The sequence below is a fragment of the Leptonychotes weddellii genome, chromosome 4 (assembly GCF_054177405.1).
Source record: "Leptonychotes weddellii isolate Sample4059 chromosome 4, ASM5417740v2, whole genome shotgun sequence".
NCBI classification, from domain to species: domain Eukaryota; kingdom Metazoa; phylum Chordata; class Mammalia; order Carnivora; family Phocidae; genus Leptonychotes; species Leptonychotes weddellii.
This window is the reverse complement of record NC_138372.1, coordinates 22,964,901-22,991,615: the sequence shown is the minus strand read 5'-3', so window position 1 is coordinate 22,991,615 and position 26,715 is coordinate 22,964,901. Positions and strand designations below refer to the sequence as shown.

Sequence of the window (26,715 nt, the reverse complement as noted above, 5' to 3'; positions counted from 1 at the left end):
TAATAAAATCCTTCTTATTTAATTACCTCTCCCAGCATCTTCTCTGATTCCTCCAACTCAAAACCCAGCTAAAATGTCTTCAGAGATGTGACTTTCCCAGCTCAGGGCAATCTTTCCCTTCATCCCACCTTCTGAATGGGGCAAACTCCTACTCACCTTCAAATAAAATGTCTCCTCCAAGGTGCATTCTCTGACTTCCTCAACTCAAAGCATTTTTTCTCTTCTACACCTGACAAACTCCTCCTGCTCACCTATCAAAGTACAGTATAATGTCACCTTCCCTGTCGAGCATCCCATGACTTTCCTAGCCTGGAGGGACAATGGAACTCACAGCGGATATATCTGTGTGGACTCCTCACTCGTTTGGCTCTTGTTACCCAGAGCATGAGATTCCTGTTGTTGCTTTACACCTCTTGTTTGGTTACACTTCCCAGCTATTTTGTGAGCTCCCAAGGGCAGGAACTGAGTGCCTGACTCCTCAGAGTGCCCACTGCCTGGCTGAAGAAGATTCAGTACGTGTGTTACTCAAAAGCTAATCCAAAAGTTCATCTGAAACAGTGATTGTACATGAATAGCTAAGACATCTTTGAAAAAAAAAAAGAAGAAGAAGAAAGAAAGAGGATTTCTTCGACCAGATATCAAAATATTTTAGGGGCGCCTGGGTGGCTCAGTCGTTAAGCGTCTGCCTTCGGCTCAGGTCATGATCCCAGGGTCCTGGGATTGAGTCCCACATCGGGCTCCCTGCTCCATGGGAAGCCTGCTTCTCCCTCTCCCGCTCCCCCTGCTTGTGTTCCCTCTTTCGCTGCGTCTCTCTCTGTCAAATAAATAAAATCTTTAAAAAAAAAAAATTTATAAAGCTATGGTCTTTAAAACATCATGGTGCTCTGCAGAAAGAGACGACGGCAGTAAAACAGAACAGAATCTAGAATAATCTCATGCATATTGGAGAATTTGATAGGTAATGCGGGCAGCATTTCAAATCCGTGGGGCCAAAGAGCTCTTTAGTCTAACATATGTATTTATGTTCTCTGTCAGGCTGTAGGCTTCTTGGAAGCCCGAGGCACTTCTTGTCCTGCCTCAGTATCTCCCTAGGGCATTGTGCGCAACCTAATCGGAAGGTGTTTAGCATATATATGGTGAAGATCCATTTTCTGCTCCCCACTCAGCCTGGCCACATGACCGCTGGGTGTCCTTGGTTGGGTCATCCTGCTTCGACCAAGGTTCCCTCTGCCTGGCTTGGTTTCCCCACTGTGAACTGAGAGGGTTCAGACTGAATGAATTCTCTAGGCCCTTCTGCCTGGTAACTTCTTGCTTTCTATGCATTGGAGCACCCTTTCAGGGGCAGTCCGCTTTACAGGATGGGTCATTGCAGATCCTGGCAGGTCCATGCTTTCAGAGATTTGTAGTCATTTGCACCATAATATGAATTATGACTGAGGTCTTCCTGAGACTAAACATCTACTGATTAGGAGGGGGTAGACCGACATAGCTATGGCAGAAACCTCAAAGGGAGCCCTCAAGAAAAAGATGACAGTAAGAGAAGAGTAGGGGCACTCAAAAAAACTGGTTCTATTTTTTTAAATTACTTTTTGAGCTAGCTTGGATGCCATGGTCTAAGTCCACCTCACTAGCTTTTTTCATCACCTGGTACATAGTTAAGTGCATAGTGGGGCCCATTCAGTATTCTTACTGAATGAATCAAAAAAGGTAAGAAGGAACAAGCCTGAATCTACTCTGTACATTTGTAATTTGTCAAGGGTTAGTAGTCAGAGCAGAAAAATCTGTAACGCTGCACTGCATACAGATTTATCTTTTTCCCTCCTGGGGATGTGATGTCACTGAATCTCCATGACAACCCTATGTCATAGGGGCTATAATTGTTCCCATTTTAGAGATGACGAATCTGAAACTCAGAGAAGTTCGGTAACCTGCCCAGGGTTACATAGCAAGTAAAGGGGGAGCCCAGATTTAAACCCATCCGTCCCAATTCAGCCTTTATGCTTACCTGCCAACCGGTGCCTGAGCGTTTGGGCCCCAGCTCAACAAAAGTCACGCAGTCATCCTGCTGGCATCCAGACCAGAGGCTGGTGACTCCTCTCCTGACAGTCTCCGGTACCGCTCTTACCCATGCATAGCCCTCAGAAACACGCTGCTGAAGCAGAACAAAGAGCCTCTCATCTCTGGCCAGGATCGTGTCAGGCAATTTCAACCCATTCTTCCTAAACCAATCATAATTACAGTCACAACCACCGCAAAAATATAAATGCCTTACGTGTGTAGAGAACTGGAGAGTTTACAAAATACTTTCTGGTTCATCATTTCATTCAGGCTTCCCAGGGCTTCACGGGATTGGACATCAGCTCAGTTTAGGCTTGGCTGAGGAAAATAAAAGGTCAAAACTCACAAAGCGGGACGCCTGGGTGGCTCAGTTGGTTGAGCGTCTGCCTTTGGCTCAGGTCATGATCCCAGGGTCCTGGCATCGAGTCCCGCATGGGGCTCCTTGCTCAGCGGGGAGTCGGCTTCTCCCTCTGCCCCTCCCCCCATACTCGCTCTCTCACTCTCTTTCTCCTTCTCTCTCTCTCTCCTGAAAAAATAAATAAATAAAATATTTTTTAAGAAAATATTTTATTTAGGGGCGCCTGGGTGGCTCAGTTGGTTGGGCGACTGCCTTCGGCTCAGGTCATGATCCTGGAGTCCCGGGATCGAGTCCCGCATCGGGCTCCCTGCTCAGCAAGGAGTCTGCTTCTCCCTCTGACCCTCCTTTCTCTCATGCTCTCTGTCTCTCATTCTCTCTCTCAAATAAATAAAATCTTAAAAAAAAAAAAAAGAAAATATTTTATTTATTTAAGAGAGAGAGAGCAGAGCAAGAGAGAGAACACGGGCAGGGAGGAGGGGCAAGGGGAGAGGCAGAAGGAGAAGGAGAAGCAGGCTCCCCACTGAACAGGGAGCCAAGTGGACTGGATCCCAGGACGCTGAGATCATGATCTGAGCCGAAGGCAGACGCTTAACTGACTGAGCCACCCAGGCGCCCCTATTAGTCCCATGTTACAGATGAGAAAATTGGGGTTAAATCCTTTGTCTAAGGTCACACGGCTAGTGAGTAACAGAGCTGGGACTTAACAACTCTGGTCTGGCAAATTTGATGCCTATGAAATTGGCCCCGGGAATGGGGCAGGAAGCCAGAACAAAGAAGGCAAAGACCAGGCCAAGAGCAAACAACAGGAGACCCAAGAGAGGCTGGAACTGAGAGTCAGACACAAGATGAACTGGCAGAAAGGGCACAAACTGCAAACTCCCAGGAGGCATCAGTGCTATGGAGACTCTGAAGCAAGGAAGCAGAAGCTGGAAGTAAGGTCAGAGCTGTCTTCAAGTTGAGGATGGAAATGCATAATACCAGTAGTCGCCATGGATTGAGCATCTTCTAGGCCCCGGGCATGGTATTATGCGCTTAATGACAATAATAGCTGACATTGCCAGAGTACTTGCCCTCACGAGGCCTTGTGGTAAGATGGTTATAACCCCTAACCTCGCAGCCGCCCTATACGGTGTGTGCTTGTTGGTAGTAGAGGGGAGGTGACATGCAGGAGATGCTAAACTCCTCAAGGTCACACAGCGTGTGTGTGGCACCACTAGGCTACATACATTTCCTCCAACTTCACCACAAGCCTGCAAGGTGAGAATTATTACTCTCATTTCATGGATGGAGGAATCTGAGGCCCAGAGAGGCCAAGTGATTTTCCCAAGACCACACAGCTGACAGATGGCAGAGCCTGACTCCAACTCAAGGCTGTACAGTGAGGAAATTGGAACAGTGTAGCCCTGGGTCATGTGGGAACAGACTTTGGACCCCAACCCTGGGAACCCAGAATTCTAGTTATTAGTGAGGTGTCTGTGTCCCCTGACACAGAAGCTCGAGTGTGTTGACTGAAGATGGGATTATCGTCACACCCCTTCCCTAGACAGACAAGGTGTTGAGAGGCTGAATTTGGTAGTTTGGATCTCTTTACGTTTATTTTCACTCTCTTTTAGGCTGAACACAAATGTGAAAAAATAGTAATAGTGTGTGACAATTAAGGAATTCACACACCCTCTCTCAAGCCGGACCTGAGTCATTTCTGACAAATGTGATAGGAAAACAATAACAGCCAAATAAAAACTACTCGGCTGAAAATTCTCCCTTTCTCCAGCTGCTGTCCCCGGAGCCACTGGGAGGGGACGGAAAAGGCTGTGGCCTCCCCCGCCTTCTCCGGTAGCTCTCAGATGGATGCGCATCACGATTACCTGGAGGCCTTGTTCGAACAAATGTCTGGGCCTCGCCCCAGAGTTTCAGATTCGGTAAGTCTGAGATGGGCTCGACAGTATGCATTTCTGACAAGTTCCCAGGGCCTGCTGAGGCTACTGGCCCAGGGACCACACTTTGAGAACCCCTGCTTCAACGAACTTGAAGCACAGCCGGCAAAGAGGTCAAAGCTGAGTACTCTTGAAAGAAGAGCATCGGGTTCTCATCCCGAGAGGTAGGATGGGGCAAAAACCAACCCGGGCTGAACGGCTGTACTGTCTCTGGATAACAAGAGAACACATTTCAGGGGTGGATAAGCTTCAGTCCATCTCCTGGCTGTGTGACCTTAGCAAACTTACTTATCCTATGTGAATACCCCCTTTATTCATCTGTGAAATGGGCACAAGAATGCCTACTTCCTAGAACTGGTGTAAGGAATTCACGAGTGTGTAAAAGCTTTTGCCTAGTGCCTGGCACATACATTCACAAATGCATCCTAAGTGGTAGCAGTTAGTATTATTACCCTGAGTCAGGGGTGCAGGAGGCCAGAGGAGAAAATCCAGAAATGTATCAGAAGGACATTGCTGGGGCAGAGTGGGAGAAGCAGCCCCACAGGGAGGTTTGTCTGGGGACCTGGGCTGAGGGACACCCAGCAGCGGTCAGAGGCTCAGGGAGAGTCAGCCCAGTGTGAGGGGGTGGAATTCCATTCCATTCCCCAAGAAATTGGGACCGAGGCCCATGTGCTGAGCACTGAGTCATGCAAGCCTGACCCAAGCTGGGCCTCTTTCTAAATTACTGTAGTAGTCATGTTCTCCTCTGGAAAACTGCTCACTCACCCCCAGGAAGAGTGGAGCCAGGCAGCCATGTCTGTACCTCAGGGCACTCTGCTCCCCTCCCCCGCTGCTGACTAAACATCCCCACAGCCTTAGGCCTCCAGCGAACGCACCAATCAGAGACACAGAGACTGTGCTCAGGTGATAGGTCAGAGCCACGGTCAATGGAATCCACTCTAGAGGGAGCCAGAGGCTTCTAGTCCCTCCTGGAGTCTGAGAGAGACTCTGGGTCCTTTGGGCAGGCTCCTTCACAGAGGTCACATAGCAGCATCCTTAATGACATGGACACCAGGCCTCCTGCCCTTGAAAGGCACAGTGTCACTTCCTCTGCTTTCTATTGGCTAAAATCGGTCACCAAGCTGACCCAGATTCAATGTGGGATGAGGCTGGTTCATTGGGGCCATCTTGGGAGACTAGGTGCCCCCAAAGCCATCCAGTCTCTGTCCTGCCCACTGCCCCAACTCTGAGTCGTGCCCATCATCTCTAGCCTGGAGGTCTGCAATAATTTTCCAAGTAATCCCCTGTGCTACTCTTCCCTCCTGTCAATCTAGGCCCCACACAGCCCCCAGAGTGTTATTAAAATGCAAATAATGTCAAAATGCAAATTAAGTCAGTCCCTATTTCAAACACTGCCAGACTATCCTGGTTGCTAATGGGATCAAGTCCTGGACCCTTGAAAACGCCTGTGAGGCCCTCCGTGAGGGACCCAGCTCCTCACTCTCTCTGCCCCCACCATGCCCACTGTCCCATGGCTCCTCCAACCTGCTTTGCCCTTTCCTTTCCTGGGGCCTTCCCGCTCGCAGGTCCCTCAGCCTGGAACATTTTCCCCACCTCTTCACCTGCGCCACGGCTGCTCATCCTCCACGTCCCTGCGTAAACGTCCTTTCCTCAGAGAGGCTGTCCCCGACACTTGGGAGCAGTCAACACATTTTTTGTTGCGACTAAGAAAAAATCTGGCTCAAGCAGAAAGGGAATTTCTTTTTGCCTCACGTACCGAAGTCACTGGAGGGTAAAACTTCAGATGCAGACTTCGCGTCAGGTCTCGGCTCTGCCTTCCTCGGGACTGGTTTCCTCCTCAGGCGGGCTCTTACCCCACCACCAGCCCTGGACCCCAGGACCGTCTCCTCGGCTTTGCCTCTGACTGGCCGGGTCTGGGTCCAGAGCCACCCAAATAAATAAAATGAAATCCCCCCCCCAAAAAGAATATAAATCCTTTAAAACAATATTTTATTTTAAAAATTCATACAGAAAAATTCTAAAAATAGTACATACCCTTCACCCAGATCCCCAAATATTAACATTTTAACACTATTTGTATCATTCTTTTTCTCATGTATATTTATATATGTGTCCATACACATGCATATTGTGTATCTGTACCTACATGTCCGTATAATTTATTTTTTTCTGAATTGTGTGAGAGTAAGTTGCAGACCTAATTTCCCTTTACCCCTAGTATATCAGTGTGTATTTTGCCAGGAATGTGCTTTGTCCAGCTGTCCGTGGGGCTCACTTGGATATGGCACACCTCACCTCCTTCAAGTCTTCGATCAAAAGAAACTTCCTCAGGGAGGCCGACGCAATCCACCTTATAAAGATGTCAACCCACCCCCTCCATATGCACTGTTTTGACTTCACTCTCAGGTCCTACCCCCTCTTTACTTTTTCTTCTTTTACAGCACTTTTCACTTTCTAAGATACGTTGGAATTTATATATTGTCTATGTATGGTGAACTTCATAAGGACGAGGATCTTGTGTTCACTAAAATATCCCATGCTCCTAAAACAGTACTTAGCAGATAGCAGATGGTCAACAAATACTCATGGAATGAATGAATGAATGAATGAATGAATAGGGCAATCTAATGTCAGAGCAAATGAGTAACACAGTGCTTTTCAGCAGGTCCTGCCACAAGCCAGGCACGTTCTCAGAGCTGTTCTGTGATGTCCTCTGGGGCTTCCGAGGCTCTCAATGGGACCATCTGTGATGCTGATTCACAGAGCCCCTAGCCATTGCGGGGTTGACCCAAGACAAAGTAAGCAGACCTCAATTTTGCCATTGTTACCTTTGGCTTCCCTTTCTCTCTCATTCCCCTCCCCCAAAGCCCTCCTCTACCCTATTACGCTTCTCCCACACAGTGACCATTCCCCTCTGTCTGGCAGAGACAGGACAGTGCCGTACAGAGAGCACAGGGCTGGAGTCCTTGGAAAAGTCGCTTCCCTCTCTGGATCTCAGTTCCCTCTGTGACTTCTGTGATCTCTGAGATTCTTGGCGCTGGGATATCACCATCGCCCCCGTCTCTTTATATCATTGCCCTGGGGAATCTGGACTGAGATTGTGGCCTTTTCTCTGACAGAAGAATGCACATGGGTTTTTTCTCACAGGGAGTAGATAAGAAAAATATTTTCAGGTCTGGGGTTTGCTGCTTTCCGGCCTCTCAGTGAGGGGAACTAGACAAATCTGGATTGAAGTCTAGAGCAGCCACGCCCTAGTAGCTCTAGGACCCGGGCAGCTAGCTTCAGGGCGGCAAGCTCAGTTTTTTCTGCTGTAAAATGGGTTTAGAAATACCTAATATGGTGGGAAGAGAAAATTAAAAGATGCACGCCAGGCACTTTGCATATCACCTGACACACAAAAAGTGTTCCAAAAATAGTAGCTGTGATTAGCTTCAGAGCCCTGTGTGGATTCCTGCAGGTACACCTGGGCATGAGGCCGGGGTGTGGGAGGGGGATGGAGGAGCAGTTCTGGGGTCTTCTCCCCATGGCAGGTGTGGGGGGCGGGGCGCTGGGTGCAGGTGTTTCAGGGCTGGTGCGGTGGGTGGGTAGAAGCTGTAGCTATGTTGAAGACGCCAACTCCTGATGTCTAGACAGAGCTCCAGGCCACTCATCTCCCTGTTCCGGAGACTGAGCCCAGAAGTCTGAGTCACAGAAAGCGCTTGAAAGTCCCCGGGAAAGCCAGCTGGGCCAAGAGCACTTAGAAGCTGTTTTCCTCACATGTTTAGTTTATTGAAATACCGTATTCATCATTTATAGCTGCAGAACAAATAACTCCCAAAACGTCATGGTTTAAAGCAATAAGCATTTATTATCCCACACAACTTCTGAGAGGCAGAATCGGGAGGCAGCTTAGTTCAGAGTCTCTCATGAGTTTGTGGTCAAGCAGCGAGCCAGGGCTGCAGACACCTGAAGGCTTTAACTGGGACGGAAGGACCCCCTTACCGTAAGCTCGCGCACATCGCTCTTGGCAGGAGGCTTCAATTCCTCTGCCACACGCCCTTCTCCATAGAGATGCTCAGCACATGGCCTCTTCCAGAACAAGCCATGAGAGAGAGACAAAGATGGAACAGCAAAGTCTTTTATACCCCAATCTCAGCAGGGACTCACCATCCCTTCTGCCATATTCTACAGGCCACAGAGACCAACCTGACACCATCTAGGGGACAGGGTTTGCATTAGGGCATGCACACCAGGAGGCAAGGGTCCCCGGGGCTATTTTGAATGCTGCCCACCACAGGTATAATCTACACATGATGAAACTCACAGATCTTAGGCGAACCGCTCAGCTAAACAAGCAAATATTCTCATGTGACCCACACTCCTATCAAGGTTTAGAACATTTTCACCACCTCAGACTATTCCTCATCCTCAGAACACTGCAGGACATCCATCACCTCCTGCCTCGTCCCAGCCACCCCACCCCCACCCCAAGCGACTACTGATCTTACTTATATCTCTTTATAAACCTGGCCTAGAGCTTTATAAAGATGGGATCATACAGTCTGGACTCTTTTGTTCTGCATGATGATCCAGAGATTCATCCATGTTGTTGCTTTTTATCATTGAGTTTGCACCTCTCACCTTTGTGATGCCTACCCTTATTCAACGTGCCCTTGACCTGACACCGGGCAGTTAACACTTCACGTTTCTCCTCCCGCTAGACTGTGACCTCCTCGAGGACAGAGGCTGTATCTCACTTATTTCTGGATCCCCAACATGAGCTCAGTGTCTGGCAGGCAGTAGGCGCTGGGAACTGTCCCATTCTGGGATCTGGAGGTGTGGCAGGATGGGAAGTAGGGGTCACAGGGAAAGGAGGGGCCAGGCAAGCTGGACACTGGCCAGAGACATGTTCACTGGGGCCGGAAATCACTCCGAGACCCAGCATCCATGGGTCCCAGTTGCTCAGAGGGCTCTCCGACCAGAGGCTCCAGGACAGAGAGGGGGTTTCAGTCCTACAAATGCAGAGGGGTAGTGAGTCCAAGGCTGTCACCTGGAGGTCACCCTCTGGCCCCTGGAAAACTCACTAACTGGGGACAGGCCTGAAAAGAAGGTAAAAATGGATTATTCCTTTACTTGTTTCTTCTGCCCTTTCACCCAACAGCACACCTGACAACTAGCCCAAACCCTCTGGCAGAGTCCATCCCCTCCCCCTCACACTGCTCACACTGGCCTCGCCCTCAGCAGGGCCCCGAGGAGACCAGGGCTAAGGCTCCGATGGCCGATGCCCGGTAGGCTTTCTGGAATCCCAGGGCCCTAGAGCCTGGACTTTGGGGTCAGGGGGCCAAGTCCCTGCTCTACCACTTCCTGCTATGTGACCTTGGTCAGATTACTTCCTGCTCTGCAAAAGCAGGAAGTCCTAATTCTCAGCTAGTAGATGAGTACAGGACTGAATGAGGGAAACTGGTTAGCACTGTAGCTGGTAGGGAGAGGGTGGTGGGCCTTGGTGGGAGAAGGTGCCCGCTGGGACCTTCCTTGTTTATCCAGAAAGGGAAATGAGCCCCAGAATCCAGAGTTGAGAAGAAAAGGCATGCACTGCTCTACCTTCCAAGCTCAGAGGATGACTGGCTCCTCCCAGGGCTTGATAGGAAGCGCCACTTCAGCAGAACCAGCACTCTTCCAAAGGTGTTGGAGGCGTGTTGCCAGTAAAAAGCCCGTATCCCTCTCTCCTGAGGGGCAGACCAATGGACTGGCTCCTCCCCTGAGGCAGGGCCCCAGCTGTATTTTGCAAGGATGGCCATCATATCTCCCATCCCACTTGTTCTTCTGCAATGTGACCTTATCACTCCTCCATCAAGAGAACCAGTTAAATCCCATCCTCTGGAATCTGGACTGGCCTTGGTGACTCACCTGTGACAACAGAATACAGTGGAAATTACCCTGCTTGCCTTGGCGGCAAGGCCAAAAGATCTCTCAGAAAGCTTACTCTACAGACACTCCTTCTCATGGCCCAGCTACTACGCCATGAGAAGCCACGCCACGTCGACAGGCCACATGCCAACCCTCCAGGTGACAAGGCCGACAGGGCCTTTGAGCCATCCCAGCTAAGGCTCCAGCCACCCGAATGAAGCAGCCTCCAAGAGATCCCAGCCCCCCACCATTTGAGTCCTCTCAGCTCAGGGCACAGACATCCTGGAGCAGTGTATCAGCTACCTAATGCCGCATAACAAATGACTCCAAAGTGTAACAACTTCAAACAATAAACAGTCATCCTCTGCCACAGTTTCTGACAGCCGGGAATCCGAGAGCAGCATACTTGGGTGGTTCTGGCTCATGTTGTCTCACAGAGTCGCAGTCTGGCTGTCAGCCAAGGGCTGCAGTCGTCTTAGACTTTCCCTAGGGCCAGAGGAGCCATGGCCATGTCCAAGCTCCCTCACATGGCCACTGGTGGGAGGCCTCTCTTCCTCTCCAGGCTGGCCTCTCCATGGATGAGGGTCCTAATGACACGGCAGCTGGCTTCCCCCCAAGCGATCCAAAAGACAGAAAGGCAGAAACCACAATATCTTTTATAACCTAGCCTCAAAAGTGACATATGATCCCTTCTGCCATATTTGACTGGCCACAGAGACCCACCTTGATACAGAGTGAGAGTGGACGAACACACAAGGGCATGAGTCCTGGGAGGCATCTCGGAGGCTGCCTACCTCCATCAGAGTCCAGCCATGCCCCCTGCATCCTTTCAAATTCCTGGCCCACAGAATCTGCGAGGATGGTAAAATTCGTGGTTGTTTATGCCACGAAGTTCGGGGTGGTCTAGTACACAGCACAGGACAAGTGGAGCAGAGTCCAGAGAAGTATTCTTCAAGTTTGGGGTGCCAATGGGGGGAATGGCCTCACATTCCCGTGGGTGTCAGCTGAAGCCACTGTACTTCTGATCCGCCTCGGTGCTAACTGAAGTAGGGCAAAGGGCACCCGAGAGAGAAGGCCGAGGGTGTGACTGGGTGGCCAGTGGGTGAGAAGGAGTGTCTGTAGAGTAAGCTTTCTGAGAGACCTTGTCCATAGGCTCCGGGATTGGGGCCACACAGGGTAGATGTGATGGGCGCAGCAGGCCTGCTGGGGGCAAAGTGGTGAGCCTGAGGCCACCAGCGGAGGAGAGCACTTTGGCACCGAGTCCTTTCTCAGCATGGCCTGTGCAGGGCCCAGCCCCACACTCCATGTCTATAGACAATGAGCTGAGCAGCTGTGACGACAGGAAATCAGCCCCCTTACAAGCTGTGAAGAAGGGGCCCGCCAAGGGTCAGCAGGGGACACCTAAGTTTTCCTTCTATTCCTCCCCACCAGAGGGCAGAGAGGAGAGGGCAGACCATGACCACCTCCCCTCTCACCACAAGTCCTGTCTGCTGGGACTTGGAGTCCAGTACGAGATTAATATTTGAAAATAGGCAAAAAAAGGATAAAGAAAGGAGGAAGGAGGGAGAGAGAAGAAAGAGGAGGAGGAAGGGGAGGAAGAGGAAGAGGAAAGAGGGAGGGAAGGAAGGAAGGAAGGAGGAGGGAGGAATTAGAAAGACCAAGTTAATGCCCAAAAGAAGAGACTGCATTAATAACTAAAATGACTGAAAGTTTCGGAACCAGCTGGAGGACCAGTGGGTAGCAGTTATTTTTCTAAAAAAAAAAAAAAAATATTTGATATTTACCTTTAAGTGTTGATACTCCTCTGTCAAGTTAGTTCCAGGAGGCTTTATTATTACTCTTGTTGTCCTTGGCTCCTGCTCTCACCTCGTACATTCACGCTCTCATAAGCACTTACTATATGCTGGTCACAGCCCTGTGCTAAGTACAGTGAATTAGATGTGTGTCTAAGTACAGTTGGTCCCTGTGTCCTGGTCCGTTCAACCTCCAACTCTCTCCTAAGCCTCTGTCCACTTCCTCCACTGCAGATGTCTCTGCCTCGGTTCAGGCCTCGGTAGCTCTCACTTGGATGATTTCCTTGGCCCTGGTCCCTTGCCATCCAGACCTTCCTCCTTCTCCCTTTCCCAGAGAGATCTTTCCAAAAGGCAAAGAGGATCATCGCTCCCTGTTGAAGACAGCTGGTTGTTTCCCAGCCTCCATCCTTCGTTTAGTAATAGAGCCTCTGCCTTTTAGCCAAACACATGTCTGCCCAGAATAGAAACTACATTTCCCAGCAGCCCAGCCGCTAGCCGAGGCCATGCGACTGAATTCTGGGTGGTACAATGTGAATGAAAGTGATGTGGGCAAGTCCTGGGTTATGCCTTTCCAGGGAAGGGGTAAGTCTGCCACATCCCTCGTGCTTTTGCCTGCTGCCTGAAATGCAGAATTGATGGTGGGAGCCGGAGGTGCCCTCTTGGACCGCAAGAAGGAAGCCGTGTGTTGTGTAAGATGTCAAAGCAACAAACCAGAAGGAACCAGGGTCCCTCACCATTGTGGAGCCACCATGCCCACTCTGGCTTGCCTATCTGGGTTTTTACATAAGCAAGAAGTAAACGTCTATCTTGTTTAAGCCACTGTTAGTTTAGTGTTTTTGTTACTGTACCTCAGCCTGTTTCCTAACTAATAAACACTCCAGCTCAAAACTCTTGCAAGGGCTCCTTCTGTCTTCAGGTTAAGTCCAAGCACCAAAAGCCAGCATCCAAGACCCTTTGAGATGTCGCCCCTGTTAGCCTGGTCTCTCGCCTTCTCTGTTGTTCCTCTTTAGTTTAAACTCTCTGCTTTAGTCAGACTAAACTGTTTGCACTTAGCAAATGTGCTAAGCTGATTCATGCTTCCAGGCCCTCGCTTCAAGGGTTCCCTCTGCCTGGAATGCCCTTCCCCCTTCTTTGCTGCCTCCTTCCTGCTCATCCTTCAGGACTCTCTTCTGGAGTCACGTTCTTAATAAAGTTATCCTAGAACCACACCCCCAGCCCCGAGGAGGTTATTTGCCTCGGCTAGATGCTCCCTTAGCACTCTGTGTCTATTTCTCTCGGCCTGTTAGACTACAAACTTTGGGAGGGCAAAGATGGTCCTTGTCTGGTTTGCAATTAATGCCCAGTCCCTACCATATCAGGAGAACTCAATACATACACATTAGATGAATAAATGACTAGACGAGGCAGCCAGCCTCATATATCGTGCTGTATCATCATCACCCTCTGCTCATACTTGTCTGTCTCATCTGAGTTCCCTGACACAGGGACAGCAGAGTTCTGATTGCCAGGCACAGTAGGTGCTCAATAAATGTTGTTCTAGGAGCACTTCCAACCCAGTGCCCTCTGTTCTGTATCATCGTTTTCCAACAGAACTTCTGGTTCATTCCGCAAAGATTTCCTCACAGGCAGTGTCCAGGGTGCAGCATTTCCCAACAAAGTGTGTATTTGTCACCGCTAACATCTTCTTGGAATACTGGCAGCTTATATGGAAATCAGCATTTGGCCACAGTGACCTCAAAAGAGTAGCTGAAAGTCTCTTCAGATGGCTCGGGCTTAGCCAGTTTTTTAGAAAACCACATCTCAGCGTTGTGGTCTGAGTGGCAAGAGCAGGAAGTGTGTTACACAAATTGGGAAGTGGGTGCCAGGTCAGGTGGAGTTGTGAAGCCAGGAAGGGGGCAGAAGAAGGGGTGCATTGTGGCAGGTGGGAGGGGTTTGGTCCGTGTAGGTAAGCGGGACTCAGAGCTTCAGGTAAGTGGGTCTTGGCCCCCATGGCTAGCCTCTCCATTCTGACCCCACATGAGGGAGAGATTGGTCAAGACGGGCTAGGTTTTGCTACGGTAAGAAACAACCGGGAACATCCCAGGAGCTTAAAACAACAAAATAAATTCCTTGCTCATAGTTGATGCTCATCTGAATCAACTAGTGGTCTCTGCTCAAGGTCGGCTGTCAGAGACCTGGGCTGATAAATGCTCCATCTCACCACAGGCTTCTAAAACTGCCGAGGCAGGGAAAAGAGAGTATGTGAGTCCTGCACCAGCTCTCGAAAGCTTCTACCCGGACGCAGCATGCGTGTTACTTCTGCTCATATTTCACTGGCCAAAGCAAGTCATATGCTCTGGCCTAAGTTTAAGAGAGCAAGGATATCAATAGGGAGGGACATCAAGTATTTGTGGAAAACACTAATTCATCACAAAAGAAAATGCTATGTGATGGGAGCTTTCGCTAACTGTATGATTTCAGGCAAGCCAACCAGCCAGGTTGGGACTCAGGTTTCCCAACCAGAAAGTAGAGATCGTGACAGTTCTGACAGAGCAGGAGGATTGTACTGACTCAGTGAGAGTGTATAGAGAGAGCTGAACACAGGCCCACTATAAAGGCTTGCTCCATAAATGGTAACTTTTTAAACATTAAATTATGGAAAACCTTGATCACCAAAAGGCAAGAGTAAAAGGAAAGCCTCGTGGTCACTTCTTTCTTTTTTATTTTATTTATTTATTTAAGAGAGAGAGAGAAAGCGCACGAGCAGGGGGAGCGGCAGGCAGAGGGAGAAGCAGACTCCCCGAGCAGAGAACCTGACACAGGACTCGATCCCAGGACCCTGGGATCATGACCTGAGCTGAAGGCAGGCGATTAACCAATTGAGCCACCCAGGTGTCCTGTGATCACTTCTTTCATTGCAGCTCGAACAGCAAGAACCTGGAGCTGCCATTTCCCTCCTTTTTTCTCTTATATATGCAACCACTGGGATCAGGGGCTGCTTCCCGGGCCTGAGAAGGCCTGTGATTTTGTTTGGCCTTTGTGAGCACAAGAAGGAGAGCTGGCCTCTTGGTCTGCATTCGTTCTAGACAGCGTGGCCAAGGTAGCCTACGGAACAGGGCCATGAATGTGACCAACCAGACTCTCTGGGGGTCAGCACTGGATTTTGGAGTTGCAGTGAGGACTCTCAGCAAACTGAAGCCTGGTCCTCCTATGCCTGAGAAATTGGCACTGGGATGTATGTTTTGCACAAATTACTTGGACCTGACAAGCAGGCAGGCACATACCCAGCCTGAGCAGTCAGGAGGGTCCAGAATGGAACCAGACTCCTGAGAATGGCGGAGGAGGGGGAGCTTCTTGCGCCCAGAAGAACCCTCCTTCCTTGGGAAGCAGCAGCAGCTTACACCTCAGTGTGGAACATTGCAAGCCACCTATACCTCCATCCGGGAGCCGGCAACCGTTTCTTGCTTAGTGGACTCCAAAAGGTAACTTTCCACACCCACGACCATTAAAGAAAGTTTGCATTCGGACATCTGGGTGGCTCAGTCGGTTAAGCGTCTGCCTTCGGCTCAGGTCATGATCCCAGGGTCCTGGGGATCGAGTCCCGAATAGAGCTCCCTGCTCAGCTGGGAGCCTGCTTCTCCCTCTTCCTCTGCCTCTCCCCTGCTTGTGTTCTCTCTCTCTCAAATAAATAAATAAAATCTTTAAAAAAAAAAGAAAAGAAAAGAAAGTTTAACATTCTTCGATTCTGCTGGTATTTCTCAGGTAAACACATCACTATCCTGATGGGACACCCAGGCCAGGCCAAAAGTTTGCACTCTAGAGCAACTCCTCTGGGGGCAGTATGGAGCAGAAACTGGAGGCTGCAGGTCGGGCAGGAGGTGGGTGTGCCGGTCCCAGTGAGAGTGGAAGGTGGCCGGCACCAGGACGCAGCAGGAGGGATGGAAGGAAGGAGACAGACGTGAGAAGTGTCAAGGAGATAGGATAGGGGGCATTAGCTGACCCCTTGGATCTGGGGGAGAGCGAGGAGGGAAAGGAAGGAGCCAGGGTGACTCCCAGGACTGAACTGGAAAGACTTTTAAAATTTGGCACCAAAAGTAACTTGACAGCAAAATCTGACCTGAAAGACATTCTGATTTAAACAAGGCTCTAGAATCTTTATGTATCCCATACACTTTGCTGCAGAAATATTCTTTTATGTCAGTACACGGGGCTGCCCCTGGACCATACTAAGCAGTGTTACGTAACACATTGCACGTGCCCCGGATCACCTACGTCTAAAGTCCGAAAGAATTCCAAATTCTGGGGCGCCTGGCTGGCTCAGTTGGTTAAGCGACTGCCTTCGGCTCAGGTCGTGATCCCAGGGTCCTGGGATCGAGTCCCACATCGGGCTCCCCCTGCTCTGCGGGGAGCCTGCTTCTCCCTCTCCCACTCCCCCTGCTTGTGTTCCTGCTCTCGCTGTCTCTGTCTCTGTCAAATAAATAAATAAAATCTTTAAAAAAAAAAAAAGAATCATTTAAAAAAGAATTCCAAATTCTGAATGAGCTCTGGTGTTAGAGAAGGGCTGTGGGCTTGTTCCGGTAGTAACAGCAGCGGCAGCAGCCGACCACCACGCTTGGCTCCTCCCAAGAAGGCATGCGGGCACGTCACAGAGGTCCCTGCTGTGAGCTCCCTGTCCCCTCCTCGAGGTCTCTTCTAGGCCACCTGCCACCAGTGCCCACCACCCCCCAAACCACAATGGATGCAACACATTCGGCTGCCCCCTGCGGCACATGGAGTCATGAGGGAACCCCCCGGGGTGTCTCAAGTCCTTGGCCTTGCCCTGCATCGTGCGGTGGGGTGGGGCTCTGAGATCCTGCGCTTTCTTGGACCTTCCCTACCACCAGAAAAGTGCTAGATGCTGGGGGCCTGGGTGGCTCAGTTGGTTAAGTGTCCAGTTCTTGGTTTCCGCTCAGGTCATGATCTCAGGGTCATGAGATCGACAAGGTGCTCCACACTCAGCACAGGGTCTGCTTGAGGTTCTTTTCCCCTCCCTGTCCCTCTGCCCCTCTCCCTCTTGTGCTTTTAGAACCCTCAAAATGAGACTCTTTCTCTTTTGTTCTTTGCCTTCCCTAGTGTCATCCCTGGCATTGAAGGTGGAAGAACGATTGCAGAAAGAGACTGGTTACTACTAAAAATGACACTCAGGCCCACTGATAAACAGGCTGTCTCTTTCTAGAAGACCCCTTGCCTTCCACTTGGCCACCCCGTCCGGTTACCAGCTCACCTGCCTCGCTCCTTCCCCCTGACAGCCTCAGGAATGAGGGATCTTAACTCATACCTCGCCCCCTCACAATCCAATTCCCCACCCCAGCTTCTACTGAAACTACTCCCTTGTTAAAGGTCATGGACAAACTCCTCAAGGCCAATTCCAAGGGGCTTTTTTCAGTCTTCATCTTGGACGCCTTCATAGAGGCAGACTGCATTATTCATCGTTCATGAATAATTTACTGCCCCTCCTAGTGGGCCTCTCCCAGTGGGAGAAGTATATTCCTGGTACCACTGATTGCAGCTTGGCCATGAGACTTGCTTTGACAAGTAAAATGTGAGTGTATGTGACCTGTGGTACTTCCATGACCTGAGCCATAGCTGGGCAGAAGCTTTAAGGGCTAACCTCATAGTCCTTTTCTAGTGCTGTGCTGGTAAATGCTTAACAACGGGTTCTTGGGGGAGGGGGAGGGAAGAATTTGCTGATTTCCATAGTGTAAATACCCCCATTATGACTGATTTCAAACTGCCAATGTGGTACCCTGAGCATGGAGCTGGAAAGAGATGTGTACTATCAGCTCTCCGTAGTACAAGCCCACTCCAGCATCCTGTCTATCTTTTCTCTTTCCCCCGAGGGCAGCAAGTCTCTAGATAGGGCCTTTTCCTTCAGCCAGCACCCCTGATATGTGGCATAACCATAGCTGACCTGCAGCTGACGTGTAAACTTTTCTGTAAGCTGATATTTGGGGGATTATCTGTCACTGCAGCATAACTTAGCTGAAGCTGACTAATGTACTCCTGAAACTCTTTCCTTGGCTTTGGTAACACTCCTTCTATCATTTCAATCAATAAACATTTATCAGTGGCCACTACATATGAGACAACTTGTCATAGTAGGTCACAGTACAGGCTAGAGAGCCAGACCACCTGAGTTTGAATAACTTCTCACTTCTTACAGTTCTTCGTCTATAAATTGAGACTAATAGCACCTACCTCATAAAGTTGTCATGAGGATTAAATGATTTACCTTATGTAAAGCACTTAGCATAGCACCTGGTACAGAATAATCAGTCATCAAACATTAGCTTTTGTTATTACCACCAGTTGCCAAGCCCCATGCTAGGTTGGGTTGGAAGATACAGTCAGGGCACCTCGGCTTTTAGGGAATTCATTCACAGTCTGGAGCAGGAGACAGACATAAAAGCAGAAAATCACAATAAATCAGGATAAGTGCAAGAAAAGAAGGGTATGCTGTGGGAACCAGAGCATCAGGACAACTACCTCAGAGTGTAAGACTGTGGGTCGAGTGCACGGGAAGGCTTCATAGAGAAGGGAATAATTAGGCTGGACTTTGAAGGATGAGTAGGAGTTTCCAGATGAAAAAAGAGTGTGTTGGGTAGACTGAAACTTCAGGTTTTCTTCTGGGCTCTCTAATTATCCTCTGACCCCTTTGCTGGTCAACTCTCTCCCCTCAGATGTTGGTTCCCCAGATTTAGTCTTTATTCTCTTTCTCTTCTCTCTATTCTAGGAAAAAACCCATCTGCCCCATGGTTTTGATGCAGGTGGTCATAGTTAACATTTACTGAGTGCTTACCACAAGCAAGGACTGTGCTAAATACTCTACATCCATTATCTAATTTGATATTCACTCTGATCCTATGAGGCAGGTATCATCATCCACACTTTATTTAAGATTTTATTTATTCATTTGGTGCAGGGGAGCAGAGAGAGCACAGGCAGAGGAAGAGGAAGAAGGAGACTCCCCGCTGAGCAAAGAGCCCCATGTGGGGCTCAATCCCAGGACCTGGAGATCGTGACCTGAGCCGAAGGCAGATGCTTAACCGACTGAGCCACCCAGGGGCCCCCATCTGCACTTCACAAAGAGAAACTGAGGCCAAGAGGGCTTAGATGACTCGTGGTGTCACATGAGGCACTTTCAGCAAAAGGAATCAGAATACACAAATAAACGTGGCCCCCACCACAAGAAGTCTAGAGGCAGGTGATACCAGGTTGTTTCACTTAGCGGCACAGTGATGTTCACCTCTGGGTCAGCTTCTCTCTGAATCTCGTAGCTCTTCCCTCACAACCTCAGGATGGCTGTTAGATTAAGCATTGCATTCCCCCTCAACATCTAAAGGCAGGCAGGAAGGGAGCCGTTCCTCTGAGGCATCTGTCTTCTTACTGGAAGGAAAAGCCCCGCCTCCCACCCTCTTGCTTCTTCCCTCACCCTCTCGAGTTGTAACTCCGGCCAGGCTGACCCCCTCTCTGCTCTATACCATCTGTTTGGTGGCTAACCTAAAGAGTGAAGGGTTGTGTTGAACGTGTGCTGCTCATGAGTCCCAAACATGGAACCCAAAGCATTTAGGCTAAGAACACAGGCAAAGACATGGCTCAGGAGACAGCCACTACTGGCCACTAACCACCCACTGCTGCAAGACTCCCGGGTCCCCTCCAAGAACAGCCCTGCCACGTTGCCTCTCTCCCTCAAAGGTCAAAGTCCTGGGGAGAGACCTCCCACTGGGCAAGCCGGTTCATGTGCTCACTGCTCCGTTGTCAGAAAGGCAGGCAAGATTCTGCCCTTTCAGCTTCTAGATGAGGAGACGAGGAGACGTGGCTGTCCCCTGCCCCCCACGCCCTTTACAGTTTAGGATTTCAACATAGGAGAGGCATTCCTCTGCTGAGTACCACGGTTCTCCTCAACTTGCAACCAGCTCCTTTGCCTCTGGACCTTGGCACATGCTGCTCCCTGTGTCGCCTTCCTCTTCTCCAGGCAAACCCTCCTCATCCTCGAGGTTTCATGTCTCTTAGATGTCACTCCGCCTCAAATCTGAGACTGGTGCCCCTCTGTTGTGTTCCCACTGTAGCCTGTACCTTCCCCAGCCTTGCCCTCATCCCTGTACTGAAATCGCCGTCTTACTTGAGTTTTGTTCCCCGCTTGACTGCAAGATCTATGAGAGTGGATACCCTGCCCTCCTCGGTCAGCACCAAATCCCTGGCACCAAGCACAATGCTGGGCACATAATATATGCTCACTAAATATTGGTTGAATGAATCAATTAAAGAATGAATGAGATGAATATTAATGACATCACCCTCCCCCCAGTCACCTGGCCCCAAGACTTGGACATTATTATCCCTATCTGGTCTGGGATCAGTTCCATTAATGCTACCTCCATAGGCCAGTCCCTCATCCCCTTTCTCCTGGACTTTTGCAATACTCCCTGCTGTGGACATCTGTCATTTCTGCATGCCCAATGGCTCTTCCCTCTCATTTCAGAAACTGTCGTCATGGGCTTGGCCACTACTTCTCCCACTCCTGCCATCTTGAGGGAACTATTAATCAAGGTACTCTCCACCTTTGCCAAGGGCTGAACATGAGATCCAAGCCAAGCCAGAGCTTTGACTCTTGAGTAAAATGACACAGACACAGGAACAGTCAAGCTGAGTCATTCCAGTCACAGTATCGGAACTCATTTGGGGCAGCTGGGTGGCTCAGTCGGTTGAGCGTCTGCCTTCGACTCAGGTCATGATCCCAGGGTCCTAGGATTGAGCCCCGCGTCGGGCTCCCTGCTCGGCGGGGAGCCTGCTTCTCCCTCTGCCTGCCGCTCTGCCTACTTGTGCTCTCTATATCTCTCTGTCAAATAAATAAATAAAATCTTTAAAAATTTTTTAAAAAAGGAGAACTCATTTGTTGGGTTTAAGGGTAGCCTCTCCCAAGTTTAGAACCCAATGATAGGTAGCTACAGAAGTAGGACAGGAGATCAAAATATCACCTTTATTACTGACAGAGCTGTTGGAGATGCACCTTTAGGTCTGACAGACAAGTGGGATTACTAATACTGAACCCCAGAAAACAATCTTTTCCACCCAGTCTCAGGCAGCGCTGGGAAATCATAATCTTCCCTGTGAGGGTCAGATCCTGGGAAATTTAGAGCATGGAAGAAGAACACAAAAAATAAACACGGTTCTTGTGGGCAGGTAGATCTGAAAGAAAAAGGGGCGGAGAGCTGAACTGAGCTTTGTTTATTCTCCCTAAACTCAACAATCAGATAGATAAGTCACTCCTCCTCTTCCTCTGGAGAGGCAAGAAGCAAGAATATTACTCTAGGGGCGCCTGGGTGGCTCAGTTGGTTAAGCGACTGCCTTCGGCTCAGGTCATGATCCTGGAGTCCCGGGATCGAGTCCCACATCGGACTCCCTGCTCGGCAGGGAGTCTGCTTCTCCCTCTGACCCTCCCCCCTCTCATGTGCTCTCTCTCTCATTCTCTCTCTCACAAATAAATAAATAAAATCATAAAAAAAAAAAAGAATATTACTCTAAAAGAGGTCCCTCCACATGGAAAAAGCCAGAGGAGGGAATAAATATTCCCCTCCGCCTTGTCCACTTATTCCTGATATTTAGATTACCCAAAGCAGCTCTGGCTCCTATCATTCCAAAGGCCACCTGTTGTACAACTGTATCATCCCAGAGGATTCCTTCCTTGATTGATGTAGCCAGAGTCTGTTTCTGTTCCTTGTACCCAAAGAACATTTATTAGTTTCCTATTGTTGCTGTAACAAATTACTATAAATTTGGTGGCTTAGAACAACACAAATTTATTATCCTACAGTTTGGGAGGTCAGAAGTCCAAAATGGGTCCTATGGAGCTAACATGAAGGTATCAGCAGGAGGTGTGTTTCCTCTGGAGACCCTAGGGGAAAGTCCGTCTCCTTGCCTTTCCAGCTTCAGAGGCTGCCATCATTCCTTGACTTGTGGTCCCCAGTCAACAATCACACCACCCTGACCTCTGCTTGTGTCATCACGCCTCCTTCTCTGGCTCTCCTGCCTCCCTCTTATCCTTATGAGGACCTTTGTGATTATATTGGGTCCATCCAGATAATCCAGGATAATCTCTCTCCATCTCAAAATCCGTAACTTAATCACATCTGCAAAGTCCCTTTTGCCATGTAAGGCAACATGGTCACAAGTTTCAGGGATTAGGACGTGAACATCTTTGGGGGGGAGTGGAGAGGGGATTGTTCTGCCTACCACAAAACACGAACAGAAATATTTCTTAGCTTGTCTTGCATTCATCTCTTTCTCTCCTCTCCAGTCTGTCCTGCAACTGATCCTTATAAAATGTGAATCTGGTCATGATGGTTCTACCTAAGAAACTTTCCAATTCCCCAAAGCCCACTGGATAAAATCTACAGCACACTCTACTCTCCCTCTCTCTCTCTCTCACACACACCTCTGATGGTTTGATTTGAATGTTCTCTCAGCCTGAAATGTCCTCCACCCCAAAGCCAAATCCTCTGTATCTTTCAAGGTCCATCTCTTTCACAGAAACATCCAGGATCCCAGCTACACTGTGAGTCCCACATCAGCAGAAACTGCCTGACTTGTTATCTGGCATTGCTGGGCACCAGCCAGTCAGACAGACCTGAGCTTAGATCTGCTCAGCCATAGGCTCACCTCTCTGTGTCTTAATTTCCTCTATTAAAAAAATGCAGAAAATAAAGTAATTACATATATAGTTTATGTGCAAATTAAATGAGGTAATACATGTAAAGTGTCAGCACAGGGTTGGCATGCAGTACCCAATAATAAGTAGATGGTAGCAGTTATTATTACAAATTAAGTTGAGTGAATAAATGAATGAAGTACTCCTTCCTTCCCAGGGCTATCAATATCCCCCTTATGGTCTTTAGTATGCCCCCAAAGACTAGGACATTATTAAAATTTGAATGAGTAAACTTTACACTGTGTTGTTTCTGTATCGTCTCAGTTGCTTTCCTTCCTGAGGGATCCGTGCCTGGTAGAAATCACTGTAGGGATTGGGGGTAGAAAGGGAAGACTGCTCCTATGCCCTTTGCCTGGTGCCCTGGGCACAGCAAACCTCGATAAACTCTGGCTTTCTTGGAGTGAAGTGAATGTTGGCTACATAGGAGCTTCCACCAGAAAAAAATGTGCTTGTTCTTTACCCTCCCCCTCACCCCACAAACCCTGTGCTCTCTGGGGCACCAGCTCATCATCCACAGTCTTAATTGTGACCCTGCCACTATGTGGCTCTGGGCTAACCACTGCATATTTCCCTGAAAAATGAGTTTAACAATCTCTACCTCTTTCAAGGTCAGGCACCTTGTAGAAGTCCAGTGTGAAGAGGGGGAATAAATGTTCATTTCTTTTGTGAGGTAAAATAGAAGCGACCACACTGAAGGGAGAGCAAATTCACCACCAGGATGTAGAAAATGAGTTGCTAAGGGCCTGTGGGGAAACATAATTGTTTCATAATCACACTCTGACTACAGGTCCAAAGGGGCCCTTGGGGCTGGTCTTGCCAGGTTCTCAGGGATTGCTTCATAGGGGGTGTGGATGAAACTCCCGCAACCAAAAAGCTGTAGAAATGCTTTTCCTATCCAAGAGAGGCTTATCTCTTTTGAGAAAAACTACCCTTTCCTGACTTAAAAAGGTTGTTTTCTTATTATAAAAGTAGTATCTGTTTATTATGGAACTTTATTATAGAACGAAAATATAAACATGCCCAAAGAAGGGGAGAGGCTCCTATAATCACAGTGTACAGAGATCATCGCTTGTAACTCAAAGGTGGGATTTTGTTGTAACTCTAATTTTGTATCCTGTTTGGTGAACATTTTCCCATGTGTTTAAATATTTTATACAATGGGGGGAATTCAGTATACAAATTTGTTGCAATCTATTTAACCTATCTCTTGTTGAACGTTTGGGATATTGCCTTTGTTTTTGTTTTGTTCTTTGGTTTGCTTATTTGAGGTTTTCTGGCTGACTTAAGTGCTACAAGTAGTATCTTTGTTACACAAATCTTCACGCATATCTTTCTTTGATTATATCTTGAATTCCTGGAAGTGCAGTTGTTGGGCCAAAGGATATTGGATACATATTATCAATTTGTCTTCTAAGACTGATTTCACCCATTTGCACTCCCAGAGGTAATTTCATAGGGCTTCACCGGAGTTGCCAGTGTCATTAACTGTCAATGCCAACCTGGAACTCCCAGCCGGGCCTTTGGTCTTGCTTCACTTTTTCCCGCCCACTCCGCACACCCGCCGCGAGCCCCAAACCCCCACACCCCCCACTCCCGGCGAATATGATGGCCCGCCCCTTCCTTACTCCCGTTCCGATTATGTCCAATCAAAAGCAGCCTTCTCCAGTATCGCCGTATGGTTGGTAAGATGAAGTGTCCGTCACCCTCAGGGGCGGGCGTAGCGGCCTGACGGACGTGGCGGCGGACCAGTGTTAGCGGCGAGCGGGCCGTGCGTGGCGTGCGCGGCGAGCTAGACTGGAAGCGGTGAACCTGCGAGGTGTGTGCTGGCGGGTTGAGCGGAGAGAGGCTTGGCGGCCATGGCTCCCAACGTCCCCGCGGCCGAAGCGGCCCCAGAGTGTCCTAAAGGCATCCGGGCCGTGCTGCTGGGGCCGCCCGGGGCCGGCAAGGGTACCCAGGTGAGTTGCAGGGCCGGGCTTGGCGGCGGGGCTTGTGGAACTCCAAGGTCAGGACGGCCGGAGGTCCGGATCGCCTTGGAGCGCGACCGTGGGCTTAGGCCTGGGGAGGGTGTGGGGGCTCCTGGCCGGCGTCTGGGTTCTGCTAAGGCGTTTGGGAGAGGGTCCATTTGGAGATCGGGGGAAGTCTGAGTTAGGATTAGCGTTCTGGAGGGATCTAGACTTGAGGTGTCATGTTGGGAAAATCAAAGGACGGATCCCTTAAGGGATTAAAAGCAGAGAGGGTTTGAGTGGTAGGGTGAGCCTTTGGTTGAGGCATCTAGATTACAGCCTGAGTGGAGTCAGGGACCCCCGATTCCCTGCCATATGGGAGTGGATTGTCCAGGGTTATGTTCCAGGCATTCCGGGTAGGAGACCTTGCTTGTTAGGATTAATGATGAAGGTGGAGGAGCATCTCCGGCACGTGGGGCAGGGGGGGAGCTGGTATGTGCTGATTAGTAGGAGTTCTAAGAGAAATGAGGTATGACCTGCGTGAGCCAGTTAAGTTGGTGAAATGGGAGAGGGTACCTCAATATACAGATAAGAAAACAGGCCCAGAGAGGTCAGGTTGCTTTCCCAAGATAGCGAAATTGACTTCATGCAGTCTGGAACCTCAGGAATCATAGGACTCCAGGAGTAAGGAGTCTAAAGTTACCTTCTACCTTAGCTGACTGTGGGGCCTCACTTGGTGTCTGGGCTGTAATGGACCCATAGATCAGAGTTGGAATTTATGATCTCATTTTAAGATTTGGAAGCCCATAGGTTGGATTATCAGTGTCCCCTTCCTGCATAAGGTCTGGCATTGCTCCCCAGGCCACAGGTTCTTTTTGGTTGTTAGGTTCTTAAGAGGGAATTCCTGAAAGTCTGAGCGCCTAAGTGAATAGTGTTCTGAGGACAGCTGTGTGCCCACTTTTCCTAGCACTTGAAAAGATCTTGTCTTACTCATTCTTGGGACCCCTCTGGTACCCAGCACATCACTTGGCACTTGATGGGGTTGGCAATAGATGAAGGACACAGATTAATGTGGGTGATGACAAGGGAAGTCTGGGAGATTCAGCTCATTCCTGTGATAGTTGCTTTTTGGCTTCGGGCACTAGGTCAAGAACGACCACTTTCCCTTTTCTATAGCTGGAGCTGATTCATCCTTGGAACTCACTGTTACCTAATCCCCTTGACCTCAGTAACTTTGAAGTCTTTTTCCTGTTGCTACCACCCTCCGTTATTAGGGAAACTGCAGCCTAGGAATGTTTAATCCCAGACTCTACAAACATTTGCTGTGAGTGAGTATAAACATGGTAGCTCAAATGCATCAACTATTTTTTCTTAGTTCATACGGAAGTTAATAATTTCATTAGTTGCATAATGAACAACCCATCTCAGTGCTGAGACAAGGGTTTTATAGTCTAGCAAGCTTTGTAACTTCTAAGCCTAAATGTCTTCACCTGAAAAATAGTGATAATACCTACCTTACTTACTCAACATTTCATGAGTACCAAACATTGGAGCTAGAGCAGTGAACAAGACTGATAAGGTCTTTACTCATGTAGACCAAAAGCTGACAAGGATATTGGAAGATTGTGTTATATACATGAGTAAAGCACCCCTAGGTACCTAAATGACAACCTGGCACATCATAGGCGTTCAATAATTATTGACTTCCTCATCTTACACATTCCTCTCCCCCCAACTCGGATGTATTTCAGTGTAAAGGGGGATGTATTCAGGAAGTTTTGAAGGAAATTATACTTATGAGCTGATTTATAAGGGTGTGCATACAGCAGGCATTGGTCAGAGAAGGCTTTCTGGAAGTGGAGGGGATGTAACTGGGATTTGAGGAAACAAGTCTTTTAACCTCCGTACACCTTTCTTTTCATAAGTGGGATAATAGGAATACTAATGGTTGTAGTTTTATGGAGTTTTAAAAAAACAGCAGTGTTCATAAATCAGAGGTTGCAAAGTGGCAGCCTCC

At 48.9% G+C, this 26,715-nt stretch overlaps 1 protein-coding gene and 2 long non-coding RNA genes across 4 annotated transcripts in view; 2 read left to right on the top strand and 1 right to left on the bottom strand.

Annotated features, from left to right (window-relative positions):
- Window positions 1-169: 169 nt before the first annotated feature.
- LOC145721087 (uncharacterized) lies at window positions 170-2,529 on the bottom strand. The gene is made up of 3 exons (XR_014144558.1): window positions 2,273-2,529; window positions 2,006-2,149; window positions 170-251 (listed from the first exon to the last, which is right to left on the bottom strand). It is a non-coding gene; the product is annotated as an uncharacterized LOC145721087 (long non-coding RNA).
- A 1,506-nt stretch (window positions 2,530-4,035) lies between these two features.
- On the top strand, window positions 4,036-20,917 carry LOC145721086 (uncharacterized). Its single transcript, XR_014144557.1, has 2 exons — window positions 4,036-4,514; window positions 20,530-20,917. It is a non-coding gene; the product is annotated as an uncharacterized LOC145721086 (long non-coding RNA).
- Window positions 20,918-24,548: 3,631 nt separating this feature from the next.
- Window positions 24,549-26,715, top strand: part of AK2 (adenylate kinase 2) — a 19,860-nt gene continuing 17,693 nt past the window's right edge. The window contains exon 1 of one of the 2 annotated variants that reach the window (XM_081818021.1): window positions 24,549-24,710. In XM_081818021.1, coding sequence (XP_081674147.1) covers window positions 24,612-24,710 — 99 coding nt within the window. In that variant the 5' untranslated portion in view covers window positions 24,549-24,611. The remainder of the gene's footprint in view (window positions 24,711-26,715) is intronic. The other variant, XM_031038902.2, reaches the window with a different exon arrangement.